Below are 15,125 nucleotides of genomic sequence, written 5' to 3' on the forward strand. Positions count from 1 at the left end.
AATTTGAATGGGAACATGGCAGCCTGCCCAGGAGCTTGGTGCCCTAGCCCAGTAACCTTTGCCCCGCTGCCCAGCACTCTCTGACTGGTCTACCGCTGCCCTCCACGAAGCAGCATGATCAGGAACCTGGGCACTAAGGGAACCAAACTTCTCTAACCCAGAGTGCTGTCTGATGGGAGAGGACCAGCTGAGGAATTGCCAGGCGTTCTGCCTTCATGGCTCTGGAGCACGTGCGTCTGTGCCTGGCCGTCCGCTCTGGAACTTCGTGTACTTGTCTGGGTAAAGGGGGTGGGGGTCTGCTCTGTGCCTGTGTATCTGTGTCTTCTTGAGTGTGCCTTGGGCTGGCTCTACGTCTCCAGTCTGGCATCTGTGCGCATCCCGGCTATGCCAGTGTTGGGTCCCCATAAGTGCCTTGGGCCGTGGAGAGTCTGCTTTGCTACAGCTGCCGGGTTGCTGGCCTGACATGTGTCTGTTGTATGAGCTCTTACCTCTGAGGTGGTCTGCCTGTGAATTGGACCCTGTTTCTTCCATTTTGGAGTCAGAACCCTCTCCTCCGTCAACGGGGTTGGCACGGCGTCTGCAATCTTTGGTGAGCCCCAAGAAGTCCTTGGCTGCCCGGGCCATAAGGTACGTGGTGACGCGTCCTTGGGAATTGAGGAACAGCCCGGCACCTACCGCCCATGCGCGAGGGGTAAGCGTCTCTGTGGCCTCGCTTAGGGCATGTGGTCACTCATCTTCTCACTCCTCCCACTTGCAACTGCTCTGTGGATTTGGGACTGAAAGCTCAGGCTCTTGCACACAGCATAGATGTGGGCAGCTTTCCAAAGGCTGCCCGTTCTGCTGTCGTGCACGTCTTACTCCATTGCTCTGAAGCCTCTTTACTGACCCGGGCAGAATGATGTCCACGACTACAGTACTAGGTTTCTGTGTACCCGTGGCATGATTCCACCTCCTGTTCCGCCATTACTTCCTCCTTTGCTATATGATTCTTGTTTTCAGGAAACATGATTGGTGACCTCGTTGACAGCACCGGATAGAGCTGTGCTCAGAAGACTTTTTGCTTCTGCGCACGTTGGGGGGTCCCTCGTAGGCAATGTGTCCTTTTGGTCTGTATACCTTGCAATGTATGGATTTAGCTGGGGCAGTCAAGGCCCTGCCTCCCTGTCTCTGCCCTTCCTCGCTCCCTCCCTCACTCCCCCTGCACCCCTGCTACTACAGTACTCTCCCTACTGCCCATGACCCTCTCATCCCTTCTGTGAATCCCTCCCATGCACCCTCTCTCACCCACCTCTTCCTAGCCTTCTCTGCTTCTCTCCCTTTCGTCCCAGTCTCCCTCTCCTCCCCCCCTCTCCGGGTCACCACCTGAGCCTTCCCCATTTGCAAGGCTGTGCTGTTTGTAGTGCAGTATTGCCTCAGAAGCCTCCTCTAGTGCCGTTGGTACAGTTGCATAGGCTAGGTCCGTTTGGATTGTACCAGTAATTCTAGAGTCTGGACTGTTTCCGGGACAGTCTCAGAAAATTTGTCTTCTCCCACAGAGGGCCATGCATTTCTGGCCCTGCAGGCATCCCTGTTTGCCCTGACAAGTAGACTTTTAGTAGAGGCACTCACACCCACCAAGCACCCTGCACAAAACCTCAAAGGAGTTCCCCCTGCTTCTGTCGGTCAAAATCCCCCTGGACACCACCACCCATTCTTTGAAAATGAGGCCCTCCCATGATGCACCCCCAATGCAGCCAGCCTTGCCATCGCCCATGGGGACTTCCTCACACCTCCGGCAGCATGTGTCCTTTCGGCCACATGACCATCCCCCACCATCCCCCAGACTGGACCTGCATGAGGTGTGGTTCGGACTGGAAGGACCTGGTGCGTACCAGAGAAAGGACACACGTGCTACTAACGCTCACTTGGCCATACCCTCCCCGGCTGGTACTCCACTCAGTGACGGACGCAGACAAAGGAAGCACTCAGAGCAGAGTTGGAGAGAAGACCCGGAGAGATCTTGCATGAAAGTCAGGCGACGGAAGAGAACGCAAAGGGGAGAAGAGACACTGACAGAACAGGGAAAAGGTTCTGGCAGAGGAAAGTACAGTGGATGCGGGACCTACCGGTGGCTTGGTCGGAAGAATACCCAGAATTACCCTTTAGGCCGGAGGTCTGGTCCATTAGCATGCCACCGAGCGCTCCCACGGACCTCCCTCGGGCTGGGTTAGTAGGTCTGTACACCAGGGCGGCCACGGACCTCGGCTCTGTGCTCACTAACTTCAGGGACATTGCTTTGTGTGCAGTACCTCTGTTTTAAGGAAAGGTGGGACCTGGGGGTTGGAGGGGTGTGGGAGGGAGATGGTCCCTGCATCCAGCATCTTGGTGGTGGCCACCTGGCTCCCTCCACCACTGGGTGGGTCAAGGGGGAAAGCCACATGGACAGTGAGGAGGCAGCGGTTTAGCAGCAGCTGATGACTCCAGGGCTTTGCCCCAGGTTGTCTGAGAAGGGGCGGTTGAGGCTTCCGAACAGAGGGCAGACAGTGGATTCAGCCGCTGGATTTCAATTCTCTGGTGCCAGCCGAGTGGTCCCAGGAGAACGGATGAGAAAGGGTAGAGTGTGTCTGGGATACCAGGCGACTTGTGGGAATGGCCTGGGTGGTGTCTCCGAAGGAAAGGATTGGGGTTGAGGGCCGGAGGCCACCCTGAAGGAGGAGCACTGGCTGGTTCCCTGGCTGGCTCCTGCGTGAGTAAGGGACAAGGCTGGTGGTGGCCACGTCCACTGACCTGTCACTGTCACCCAGCGTCCTGGGCATGGCTAAGAGGCGCCATCCAGCCCAGGCCACACGCATGCCTCCACCACCGCTGCCCCCGACAGCCCCTGCACTGAGGCCCTATGTGCATGAGTGCCCCAGGCCATCGCACTCTGATAGGTGGCTGCTACCCACCCGCCACCCGGGCCGCAGAGCTCAACCTGCCTATCACACGGCCATCTCCTTCCCTCCGCAGCTGCCTGGGCTCACGGCCACCCCGTTGGGATAGGTAGGTGAGGACCCGAGGAGGCAGGGCTGCCCCGGAATCCTGGACCACCTTGGTCCTGGAAGGGAGACGGGCTCCTGCGGGCACACCGGGGAGGGCACTTCTGGCCCTAGAGGCTGTGGGGATGGCGGCAGAGGCTGTGGGGGAATCTGAGGCCCAGCAGGACAAAGAGGACGCTGGCGCAGGGGACGACTGGGTCCTGGAAGCGGGGGTAGTGTCGGTGAAAGATGAGGACGTGGCGCAAGCAGAGCAGGACGAGAGGCTCCAGGAGCTGCCCCAGGCAGAACAAGTGCCGTGGCCTGACACGGCCGGGGCCTCATTTGCCACGCTGGAGTTCAGGAAGCGCTCCGCTCTCTGGGTTCCCAAGCCTCCAGGGTCTACTTGGGGCTCAAGCGCAGGAAGAATCAGAAGCGGAGCTCTCCCCTGTCTGGAAGAAGGGCCATCGTCCAGGGCATCCCTGGCTTCTGGGCCCAGGCGGTAACCTTCGTCCTGCTGGCTGGCATTGGTGGCAGTGGAGGTGGAGAGGGAGGAGGGCAGTGGCAGAGCAGGGCAAGAGCCAGGGTCAGGAGAGTTGTGGGGATGGTCCCGCTCCCGCAATAATGGGCCCCAGCCCTCCAGCAGTGGGCACTCCCCCGCAGCAGGGCACCCCACCCCTGCAGTGGCCTCGCCCCTCTAATGCACAGCCCAGGGTGGTCCTGGAGTGGGTGTTTGCTGGGCAGGAGTGGCAACTGGGGAGAAGGGCAGGGGATGGGATGAGACCTGTTCAGGCCTGCCTGAACAGGGGCTGCAGCACCCCCAACACTCTTCTGGGGGTCATTGAACACATGCCAGCACTTTCAAAACCTAGTGAAGCCCAGGCACACTTGGCTCCGGGCAGATATTGGAAGGAAATGATTCTCTGGGTACACGGGGCAGGTGGAGAGTCTGCCTACCCCCTACCCTGTCCTGCACAACCAGTGTAGTTTCCCAAATTGTCCGGTGTAGACCCACGGGTTTGTCTGCAGGGGCACACTGAAACTCAGTCGGCTGGCGGCCTGGCTTCAGAGAACCCCAGGAGCCCAGACACAGTGCAGGGGGTGCTACAAACTCTGTCTCCACAGGTCCTGCTGAGGCAGACCTGAAGCCCCTGGCCCAGACGCCCTAAGGCACGTTGTTTCCCTACCTGCCTCTCCCTCACCATGTCCCCCTCCCCCTCACACTCTCTCCTCTCTGCTCTTCCTCTGTGTCTCCTCCTCAGTGTCTGGGTCTCTGTGTCTCTCTCTCTTCTCCTTTCCCCCTGTTCCCACCCTACCGTTTTCCCTCCCTGTCTCGCTGCATCTGCCAGGCTCTTGCTTTGCACCTGGGTGTACAGCCATATTGCAAGTGAGTGGAGCAGCCCCCGTGTAGGCAGAGAAGGCCACTGAAGGGCCCACGGCTTCAGGCGAACACACAGGTAAACACAGCCGTGAGAGAGGGACCAAGTACATCCGACCTCCAAAGTGGTGACTGTCCCCTGGCACCGCAAGATCCGGGCACAGGCCGGAGGGCCATAGGATGGGAGTGAAGGAAAGTCCTTGGCCTTCCCATGTTGGGCCCAGTCAGCCTCAGCCCTGTTGATCCTCGAAGCCCAGCGACAACCCAGTGCAGACCATGGATGAGGGACGGGCCAGCGCTGGGGAGGTCGGGAGGGGGGCAGTGCTTGCTGTTTCCGCACATGCCCCATTCTGTCCCCTGCTCTCAGAAGGGAAGGGCTGGGTCCATCCTGGTTCTCTTTTCCAGAGCACCTGACTTCGAGGCTCCTTGTCCCAAGGCAGATCCTGAATGGATCGGCAGATATCATCCGTGACGGGCGGCCAGGACACAGACATGCTCAGCTACCTGACCAATTTAGAGGCTGCTGGCCTTGGAGACCTAGGCTGGCGGAGGTCGTTGGCAGTGGGGTTTGAGCGGGAGGGGGCGTGGTAAGGTTGTTCCGAGTCATGGCCAGGCACTCAGTCAGGACACCGAGAGGACACGTCCCCCTCCCTTTCCTCTTTCTTTGGCGGGGCAGGTGGAGGAAGGGGCGTGCCATGTACCGCTGCTGGTTGATGTTTTCCTTTGGGAGCAGCCCCTACTTCCAGACCAAAACGATCGTTAAGGGGTATCACCTTCGCATTTGCCGGTAGGACACTGGGCCCTGGGAACGCGTAGGGAGGAACGCAGGGTAGCCGGCCAGGGGTGGGAATTGGCACAGGAGGGAGAAAGGATGGAGCTTGAGAGGGAGAGGGGGCGTGGGTCCATGGCCATGGAGAGCCTCCCTTAAATTTTTTCGTCCTTCGGGATACAGGGGGACTCGTGGCACTGCAGTCCACGTGGGGTTCGGAACGTGGAGCTGCCAGCTGCAGGCAGGACACCAGCAGCCTGAACTTCTTTAACTGGTCGTCTGACCCCAGGAGCCCAGGATCTCCAGGATTGCCAGGGGCGGTCTCTGTAGCCTTTGTCAGCAGCGGTGATGCTGGAGACCCGGCTGCGGGGAACGGGGCCTGGGCCCCGTGCTCACCTGCCCATTTCGTCGTGCCAGATCATCATCAAGGAGCTGTGGCCCAATCCCTGGCAGTACTACCCGAGGCAGGAAGGCAGCCGATGGGCATGAACTGAGAGGAGGACCTGTTGGTGAGGAGCCAGGAGGGCTGGGTCTTGAATGTGGAAGGAAGGTGCCAGGGACTCTCAGCTTAGCGGCAGGGCAACCGAGGCTGCGACGAGCCTGGGCCCCAGGTTGCTCCAGGCGTGGGTTGCAGCGTGGGAAGGGAGCCTGTGGAAGTCAGGGCACACCCCCGGGGCAGCAGGTGTGTCCACCTGGGGGAGATCAGGCCTGCCAGGCTGTTAGCCAGAATGTTCCTGGTCAGTCAGGAGAAGCAAGGCTTCTCCACCCCATTCCTCCGAACTGTCACCCGAGACTGCCGGTCCCTCTCTCTTGGTCCTCCTGACACTCATTCAGTTGGGGATGGCCTGCCTGTCTTTAGGAGTGGGGCACATTTGTCCCGTCCCCTCCTGTGCCATGATTCCCTGCCTCCATGTTCCCGAGAACCACGTGTCCTCCCACAGCCCTATGGCCATGCCTGGGAATGGTACTAGGCCCTCTCTAGGAGGGGTCGTGAAGGCCTCGCCGAGGAGGAGGAGGGATCCCACAGGGACGAGGCATGCTCTCAACACCACCATGGCTATCCTTGGCATCATACAGTTTCCCAAAGAGCTAACATTTCTGTGTGTATTTTCGTGTGCGTGTGTGTGTCTGCCTGTCTGTCTGTCTGCATGTGTGTATGTGTAGGGGCATGGCAGCTGGGTGGAAATGGACATCGCAGTTTGACCACGAAGATGAATTTGAGGGGCACTCCACCGTTGTGAGACGTGGATGGGCTAGTCTGCATGTTGCTCTGCCTGTGTGGGAGAGAAGCGAGGAAAAGGATCACCAGGAGCAGGTCTAGAGTGTATCCTGCACATACCTGCAGGGACAGGGAGAGGGCCATAAGCGAGTAACGAGGCACTTTGTGACTGTGTGTCAGTTTATATCGGAGGCTCAGGAAATGGCAGGGAGGAAACGGGGCCGGTGGATCCTCCAATCCCCATTCTGTTGCATTCCAAGTGGGGGGGGTGATGTTTTGGATGGGCGTAGGGCGCGGCAGGGTTTGGCCTGTGGAGAGACCCCCGCCCTTCCTAGGCAGGGTCTGGAGGGAGGATGGGAAAAGGCAGACCTTCTTGGCCAAGCCTTGTTCTTTAGAGCAGGGGACGCAGGCGGGGTAGGCTCCTGCCGAGCGGGGCCCTGTTGGCCCCGTGGCTCCTCCTACCCCCACATTCATTTCGCTTGGAGAGATTTGCCCAGTTCCCTTGCTCCTGGACTTGTGCCCTGCATTACTGTGACGTGATCCCACGCATGCTTCTGGTCAGATCCAGCGTAAAACCAAAGGTCCCGGGAGGACAAAGGCGGTGGCGGTCACTCGTGGTCCCTGTGGACTCACGACCCTCCCGCTGATTAACACCACCCACCTGCACGAGAGACAGTTCCATGGATGTCTGAGGGAAGGCTGGTGTGTGCTGTTGGCTGTGTGACGTCATGAGTGTGCTGCGGGTTGGGGAGCGGGTCTGGGACGGTTTGCGTGTGTATCTGTTGTTTCTGCACGCACGTGTGTGTGTGTGCGTGTGTGTGTGAGTAAGCGCGCGTGGGCCTCTGGTCGTCAAGCACTTTGTGCCACCTGAGCATTCCTCTGAGCTTTTGACCGTGTGTTTATCCTTCTGCACGTGTGTGGGCATGTTTGTTCCAATTGGATCACATGTGTGCAGGACATCATGTGTCGTTATGGGTTGTCCATGTGTGTTTCCCTGTGTCCGTGTGTGTGAGATAGACCCAGGGTGTAGGCCTGCATCCCAGGGACAGTGTGTGTTTGTGTTTTGTGTCTGTGTTGAACGCCAAGGGTGAGTGTAGCGAGGCCTCGTGTGACTTCAGGCGCATAGGGCCTGGACGTGTTCCTAGATGCTTCATGTGCATGTTGGCATGTGCATATATGTGCCTCTGAGTGTGGCCACCAATGCTCGCCTATTACTTGTGTGTAGTTTCAAGTGCACGTATGTGTGAGTTTGTGGTGAACATGAATGCCTCCTTGATGGACCCCATGTGTGTAGGTGTTTGTTTCGTTTCCGTTCGATTGTGTGTTTACATGCTCAGGATTGGGTGTTTGTGCGGCCAAGGGTCATGCCCAGGAGCAGGGACCGTGTGTGTTGCACCAGTTTGTGTGTTTCTAAGCACACATGCATGTGTGTATACCTGCATGCAGAATTCTGCACGGCTGTGTGTGAGGTGACGCATGTGTGTATTGTGTGTGTATGCTTTTTTCAGGGACGGCTGGGTGTGTGATCCTGCGGGGCTATATGTATATGGCTGTGTGCCGGAGACCTTGTATGCAAGTGCTCTGGGTTCATATCCTTGCATGCCCCCGATTGTCTGTTGTGTGTCTGTGTGATTTCAGGCCCATGGGTGATTGTGTGTTTGTGTGCGTACCAGCAGATATAGGTGTTACCGCTAGTGCGTGCTCGGTGTTGGAAGCCATGCATGCACGCGCGCAAGCTCATGTGTGTGTCTGTGGATGCTGCTCTGGGGCTTGTTTACATACAGTTGTGCTGGAGAGTTTTGTGTGTGTTGTGGTTGCGTGTTTACACATGCCTTTTAGTGTACATTGGTGAGATAAGGGTACATGCCTGTGTGCCAGTACCAGGATGTGTGCGGGGAGCACATGTGTGTTTGTGTGAGCATGAGTGTGTGTGTGTGTGTGCGTGTGTGTCTGAGCTGTGAGTGTGTATTCCTGTATCACAGAAATCATGTGTTTTTCTCAAATGTGTCGGTATCCTCCGGGGTGTGGGGTGTGTGGGGGGAAAGTTGTGCATGTCTGTTTGTCAAAAATGTGAATGTGTTTGATGGAGTAGGCCTACAGGTGTGCTTTTTTTTTTTTTTCCTCAGTGCAGCGTCAACCGTCTACATCTGTGCCAGAGACCTTCTCTGTCTCTTCTCAGGGTGCTTGTGCTTGCAAGCTTAGCTGTGTATGCCAGGTAGCGCAGGGCTGCATGCCTCAGGGTTGTGTGTGTTTGTGTCTTGTGTGTGTGCGTGCGCACGTGTGTGTCTGGGGTAGTGTGTTCTGTGTGCTTGCATAAGTGTGCACACGTGAGCGTGTGAGGGGCGCATGTGCGCACGTGCTCTTGGGTGTCTACGTGTGTGCCTGCTGACTCAGAGTATGTGTTCGCTCACACGTTTCTATATCCTCAGGAGCGTGTCTGTGTTTGCGCACGTGCACATGCTCAGATGTTTGGGGGTAAATTGTGTATGCCTGTGTGCCAGAGGCCGTGGATGTGGTTGGGTGTACTTCGGTGCTGTGTGAGTGTGAGTTTTCCTGGACACACGTGGGTATGATTTTTTGTTGGGTGGGGCCGTATGTGTCTGCCTGTGCTGTGGACGTGTGATTATTTGGATGTGTGTGCCTTGAACGTGTGTGAGGGTTCGTGTATATGGTGGCGGGGCACCCAGCTTGGAGCCCTATTGCTGGTCACGTGACCAGTGGCCAGTCACAGAGGGGCGGCGGGCTTTTGTTTCCTGGGAGAAGAGCTGCTCAGGGAGGCTTCTGCATCTTTCTTGCTGAAGCCCTGGTCTTCCAGGGACCCTGTGGGCAGAGAGAGGGCAGAGAAAGAGGCCCTGAATACAAAGGGCGAGCGAGGGGAAGATGGAGAGGAGAGCATGAGGAAAGGCTAGGCAGACGGATGGAGCACTCTCCGTCCTGCTTGTGCTGAGCAGCCAAGGACAGGGACTGGGGGGAACTGCGGCCTCACTTCCCAACCCCCATCCCTCAGCGAGGCACAGAGCTTCGGGGCCTCTGTCCCCTGGAATAGCACTCTTCTGCCATGCCTGGGCTGACGATTTCCACGCACGCCTGGCCAGGGTTCCCGGGGGTGCATACGGTGTCCTCAGTCTTTGAGGACCGTGTTGGGGAATGGCAAGGGACAGTTTCTCCTCGACAAGCTTCAAATACCGGGCGGAGAGCATGGTGAACGTGGCCACGGGATGGGGGTGTTAGTGGCTTGGCGCACAGGGTGGGGGGTCGGACGGTGGTGGGGAGTGGAGGCGGGAACGGAAGGATCCCATAGGCGGAGCCTGAGGCCATCCTGGAGAAGGTGTACTGTTGGGCTCCCTGGCCGGCTCGTGTGGGGGTGAGGGGCCGGGCCAGAGAAGTCCCTGTGCGGCACCCTGTCAGTGGTTGGCCCCGGGGGACCACCATCATCCTGGGCGTGGCTTGGGCGGGCTCACGTGGCCCAAGCCGCATGCGTGCCTCTGCCACCTCTGCGCGTGGCCGGCTTCCCCTAGGCCTTGTGCGCACGCGTCGCCCAGGCCCCCACCCGCGGTTGGCCGGCTGCTGTCCGCCGTCATTCCCCGGCGCCAGAGCCCTAGCTGCCAGGGCTGTGTGGAGAGCCACGTGCTCTCGCCTCCATCTCCTTCCCTCCAGCGCTTCCAGGGCTCAGGGCCACGGCCACATGGAGAGCGGGGCGGGGTCCGGGGAAGACGGGGCTGCCCCAGAATCCTGGACCACCTTGGTCCGGGAAGGGTGCGGTGAGGAGGCGGGGGCCCTCGGGGAGCACAGTGCCGGGGCGAAGTGGGGGCGCTGCAGGCCGTAGGGGCCGGGGCGGTGGCGGTGGCAGTGGCGGTGGCGGTGGCGGTGGCAGCAGAGCCCGTGTGGGAAGCCAAGGCCCGGCAGGCCAGAGGCGATGCCGGCCTGGGGGCGGAATTGGCGGTCTTGGTGGAGGACACAGTGGCCGCGCCTGACCTTCGGGCAGAGGAAGACGAGGGGGACGAGGGTCAAGAGGACCGGGAGGACGCCGAGGATGAAAGGAAGCACACTGAAGTGGTGGAATGTCCTGAAGAGGCTGAGGAGGGAGACGAGGAGGAGGCTGCAGAGGGGCAGGCGGCTGAGGAGGTTAAGGAGGAAGGGGAGAAAGATGACAAGGAAGAGTCTGTGGAGGAAGAGGCTAAGGAGGGGGATGAGCAACTGAAGGAGGAAGAGGAGCCTGAGGGGGATTCTGTGGAGGAAGGGGCTAAGGCTGAGGGGGCCAAAGAGGAGGATTTTGAAGAGCGGGTGGCTGAGGACGTGGAGGCGGAGGCGGAGGAGGGCAAGAGGGAAGAGGCCAGGGAGGGGAGCCAGAAGGAGGGAGACGCGCAGGAGCTGCAGGAGAAGCGGGAAGGGGAAGAAGAGCGAGGGGCAAGACCAGGGCCACCCCGGTCCCCGCTCCAGGCCCTCCAGGCCCTGCAGTCAGAGCTGGAGCCCCTGAACAAGGACGCCAGCAGGGCCTACTCTCGGCTCAAGCTCAGGTTCTGGCAGAGGCGGCGGCATCACCTGGAACACCGAAGCGCCCTCATCCGGGGCATCCCTGGCTTCTGGGCCAAGGCTGTATCCTTGCTACCTTCATGGAGGGACCCTGATGTGGCCGGGCTAGTGCAGGAGACTCGTGTGGCAGGGGGCCCGGCTCACGACTCCGTGATCAGGACAGTTTCGAATTCCTGCTTCCGGGTGGGGGTCCCTGGTGGGGCCTCCAGGTTGCCCTTGATGTCGCAGGAGGCCCTGAAGCTCCGCTGGTGGAGTAGGAGTCGAAGCCCGGGTCAGAATTAGGCATAGCCCCGGGGCCGCGTCCCACAAAACAGCTCCACTCAAAGCTCAGGCTCCCCTGGGAAGAAGGTAGCAGGCGAGCGGATGCTGGAGGCACCAATGGAGGCTGCCTGGGAAGGAGCCAGTTCTGCCTAGCCAGCAGCACAGGAGGATGTGCCAGAGAGGGGTGGCGTGGGCCGGGAGGGAGTTCTCTGAGGACACACAGCTGTTTCTGGGTTAGTGCCCGTCCGTGCGCTCCCTAACTACCTAATGCCACAGGCCGTGCGCGGGCCCAGGGGGCCTTGACTAAGGCCGTGAGGAGGGAGTGGGTCCCAGTGGGAGGAGAGGGGATGCGGCGCCCACCTGCTGTCCAGGCTTGCTCCCTTGTTCTAGCTCTATCATCTCCCGCCCTCGGAGAGTCCTTGACCCAAAGCAGTTTGTGAACCACCCGCAGCTGTCAGCCATGCTCAGGGGCCAAGATAAAGGCATACTTGTCTCCATGACGGATTTGCAGGTCTGGCCCGGGAGACGGAGGCTGGCCAGGGGTATGGGAGAGGAGCGGGTGACAGAAGAGACTCCTCCCCAAAGCCAGGAGGGGAAGGGTCTGCTGGACAGAGATTTCACCCCTCTGCCCCTCTTGGCTGTCCGGCAGGTGGAGGAACTCGAGCCTCCCCGTGATCGCCGCAAGATCCTGCTCTTCTTTTGCAAGAACTCCTACTTCCGCAATGAAGTCGTTGAGAAGGAGTATGTCCTCAGGGCTGCTGGTAAGGGGGCCTCTGCGTGGAGGGGTGGCAGCAGGTGGAGGCGGCAGGGTCGCACCTGATGCATTAGGCAGCACCTTCGCACGTACCCACCTTCCTGCAGGGTACGAGCCGTCTCATTCCACTCCCATCCAGTGGCACCGGAATTATGAACGGGAGGCCCATAGCCGCAGACACCACAACAGCAGCCTAAACTTCTTCAACTGGTTCTCTGACCACAGCTTTGCCAGGTCTAGCAGGATAGCTGAGGTGGGTCCCGGGGACAGACCGCGCACGTGAACCTGGCTGTGTTCCCCAGCGGATTGGGATGGGCCTCTGAGCCCCGCCCCGTTTCCCCTGCCAGATCATCATGGACGACCTGTGGCCCAATCCCCTGCAGTACTACGTGAGGAAGAAGGCCCCAGCCGAGGGAACTGAGAGGAGGGCAGGTGAGAAGACCGGGACGTGGGTGCAGAAAATGCTCCCTGCGGCTTCGTGGGAGCTGGGCTTCACAACTGCAGAGACTGAGGCTCCGAGGAACGCTCAGAGGCAGTGGCCCCAGGGCCAAAGGGCATGGCCTTGAGACAGGGAGACTGCAGAAGGGTAGTGTGGAACTGGTTCTGCCTGGGGAAGCTTGAGGAAGGCAGGGCCAGGCGGCGTCAATGAGCAGAGCTGGAGAAGCAGAATGGGCTCAGCAGCTGCCCTTGTGGGAAGTGCCATTCCCCGTTCATGGACTCCTGCCTGAAGGTCGACTAGCCACCACCTCACCTCTGTGCCCACCTACGTGCCTCCCACCACCCTTAGCACAGGTGTGTGGGTACCATGGTGTTAGGGCTCACGCATCACCCTGTCAGGTTTCTGTGTTCATCAGCAAGGTTGTCCCCTTCCTCTCTGCGGGCAGTGTTCTGCACGCACCACAATCACCCCGAGAACACTGGGCAGCGTGCAGAGATATGTTTACTACGTGGGTGGAGGAAATGGAGGGGCGATCGTAGCCCGGGTCGGCGGAGGGCGGGGGAGGATGACCACCCATCCCCGGGAGGGCCTTGAAACCCTCAAGCAACCTTACGTACGGCCCACAGAGTTTACACACGGTTCTCCTCCTGTGCGCCTGTGTGTTCGTGTGTCTCTGTATATGTCTTCTCTCCAGGGAGCTTCAAGATGTTGAGATGAATATGCAGAAGCATCGCCCTTGACCGGCACTGGTCAGAAACTTCAGATGGGGCCATAGCCGAATGGTCAGACCGGTTGCTCAGCACAGGGAATTCCTGAAGTGTGGTGCCAGGGTGAAACACAGGGCCAACAGAGGCCTCCTTGGAAAAATACTGAAAAGTAGTAATACGATGTGCACTGTGTTTAGGTGTGTTGGGGTCCGTATGATCGTGCACGCTTTTCTCCACGGAAAGGGGCAGTGGGGTGCCTGAGCTCACGGGGTTCCCATTGATGCTTTGCACTCTGCCTGGGTATCCCAGCTCCGTGGATGGGATGGGCCCCTATGCTTATCCAGAGGCCCAGGTCACACGTTCACGGCGACGGAATCCCAGAGGGCAGAGGTCCTTCCGCTGGGTTTTGGGGTGTGGGCCGGGAGAGGAGACAAGCGCCAGAGTCCTGCTGACAGGGCTCATCTCTTCCCTGGTAAATGGCAGAGGTCAAGGAAAGGGAGGGACGCTCCCAGGCCGCACGTGTCCAGTGCCCGGGTTCGATGGATGGCGAAGACGGTCCTCCAGAGGTGCTCCCCCGTGGTAGTCCTCAGACACATCCACTGCACACAGCTCAGGGCGCGGACTGGTGTTTCATTACTCTTGTTGAACCCCAGTGCCAGTGTCTCCGTTGGTCTAACAAGGGGCCCGAGTTCTTGCTGACACAGTCATCCTCACAGTCCCTGAAAAAAAAAAAAAAAAAAGAATAAATAAGAATAAGAAAAAACAAACCATGAACGACGGGGCGTTTGTTGGAGTGGGGACAGAGGGCGGTGGGGATGTAGAAGAGGTGACACTCTCGTGCTGGCCCAAGTGGCTGGGAGGAAGTACAAAAGGCAGGGGAGCGACACAACACACACTCAGACACATGGACATCAAGGTTTCAATACCACCGCACCCACAAACACACACAGTCCATTAGCCAGTCCCAGAACTGAAACACAGTCTCAGGAGCAGACCAGTCACTGCCCCCCCACCCCACCCACACACTGTTCACTCTCTCTGATGTCCCGACACGCACACACTTCCCCTCCCACGCACACAATCTTCACTCACTCACATGTCCGGGGACACACTCAGATACTGACGAACCCATTCTGCCCCAAGATTCTCAGTTTCCTGCTTCCCTTGGTCCTTGGGTTGGGGTCCCACTGATGGTAAACAGAGGAGAGTGGGGGAGAGGTAGGAGGATTGCTGAATGCGAGAACCTGTATACAGCCACCTGTCCCATGCTGACACAGGCTGATATTACTCTCTTTCTCCATGCGCTTAAGGCATCAGCCCTATGCCCTCCATCCGGTGAAGACCCCAAAAGGGAAGTGCCACCAAGAGTGACCCCTAGTCCTCACCAAAAGCTCAGGGAGCACACTCCCCTGGCTGATGTCTCTGTGCGCACAGGCGGCTTTCGAAAGCGTAGGGCACTGTCCATCGTCTGAGGTTTTAGCCTTCTGTGTGAAGGTCCATGGAAAGACCTGGCGTGTACAGACTACCTGTCACCAGCCTCACCCAGCAGGGTGTGGCAGTCAATCTCATGGGTGTTCCTGGTGCTTTTCAATGTGCAGTGCAGATTGCCTGTTCCATGTCAGGCTGTGCAGTTGATGATCCTTATGATTTAGAGCCTTGCCCCGCCCGGAATGGCTGGAGGTTCCTGAGGTTCCAGGAGGGAAGGCTCGTCCCTGGAGAGTGTAGGGGAGACCGGTCTTCTTGGACTCTTGATCTGGAAATGCTGGGGCATCCTCGACGGGTGTCCGCATGATGGCACCTGGCTCTGCTTGTGCTGGTCGGCTGTAACTGTCCTAGTTGCGGGAGCTTCACTGAGCAGTGGGAGCGGGACAACTCCCGTGTAGAACATGGCCTTAAGGGGTCCTCGGCCTGGGCCATTTCGGGGGCTGCTGCGTTTCCCTCTATGCTTGTGGCGTTTGGTAGGCTGTCACCAAGGACATGAAGCCTAGGGGAGAGGAAGGAGCGGAGTCTCCCACTCCTAGGCATCTCCAACCTGGCTCTGGGCACTGGGCTGACATTGAAGCCTGGCCCAC

At 59.0% G+C, this 15,125-nt stretch overlaps 1 protein-coding gene across 1 annotated transcript; it reads left to right on the forward strand.

Annotated features, from left to right (window-relative positions):
- Positions 1 to 4,818: 4,818 nt before the first annotated feature.
- LOC309856932 (uncharacterized protein) lies at positions 4,819 to 13,186 on the forward strand (the record flags this gene model as incomplete). The annotated part of the gene is made up of 9 exons (XM_082718740.1): positions 4,819 to 4,958; positions 5,048 to 5,158; positions 9,878 to 10,061; positions 10,152 to 10,955; positions 11,587 to 11,664; positions 11,803 to 11,914; positions 12,015 to 12,160; positions 12,255 to 12,339; positions 13,041 to 13,186. 9 exons carry the CDS (start codon positions 4,819 to 4,821, stop codon positions 13,061 to 13,063), a joined length of 1,683 nt encoding a protein of 560 aa, XP_082574866.1. The 3' UTR covers positions 13,064 to 13,186.
- Between the last annotated feature and the right edge of the window lie 1,939 nt (positions 13,187 to 15,125).

Source organism: Mustela nivalis (assembly GCF_964662115.1).
Source record: "Mustela nivalis genome assembly, chromosome: Y".
In the NCBI taxonomy this organism is placed as follows: domain Eukaryota; kingdom Metazoa; phylum Chordata; class Mammalia; order Carnivora; family Mustelidae; genus Mustela; species Mustela nivalis.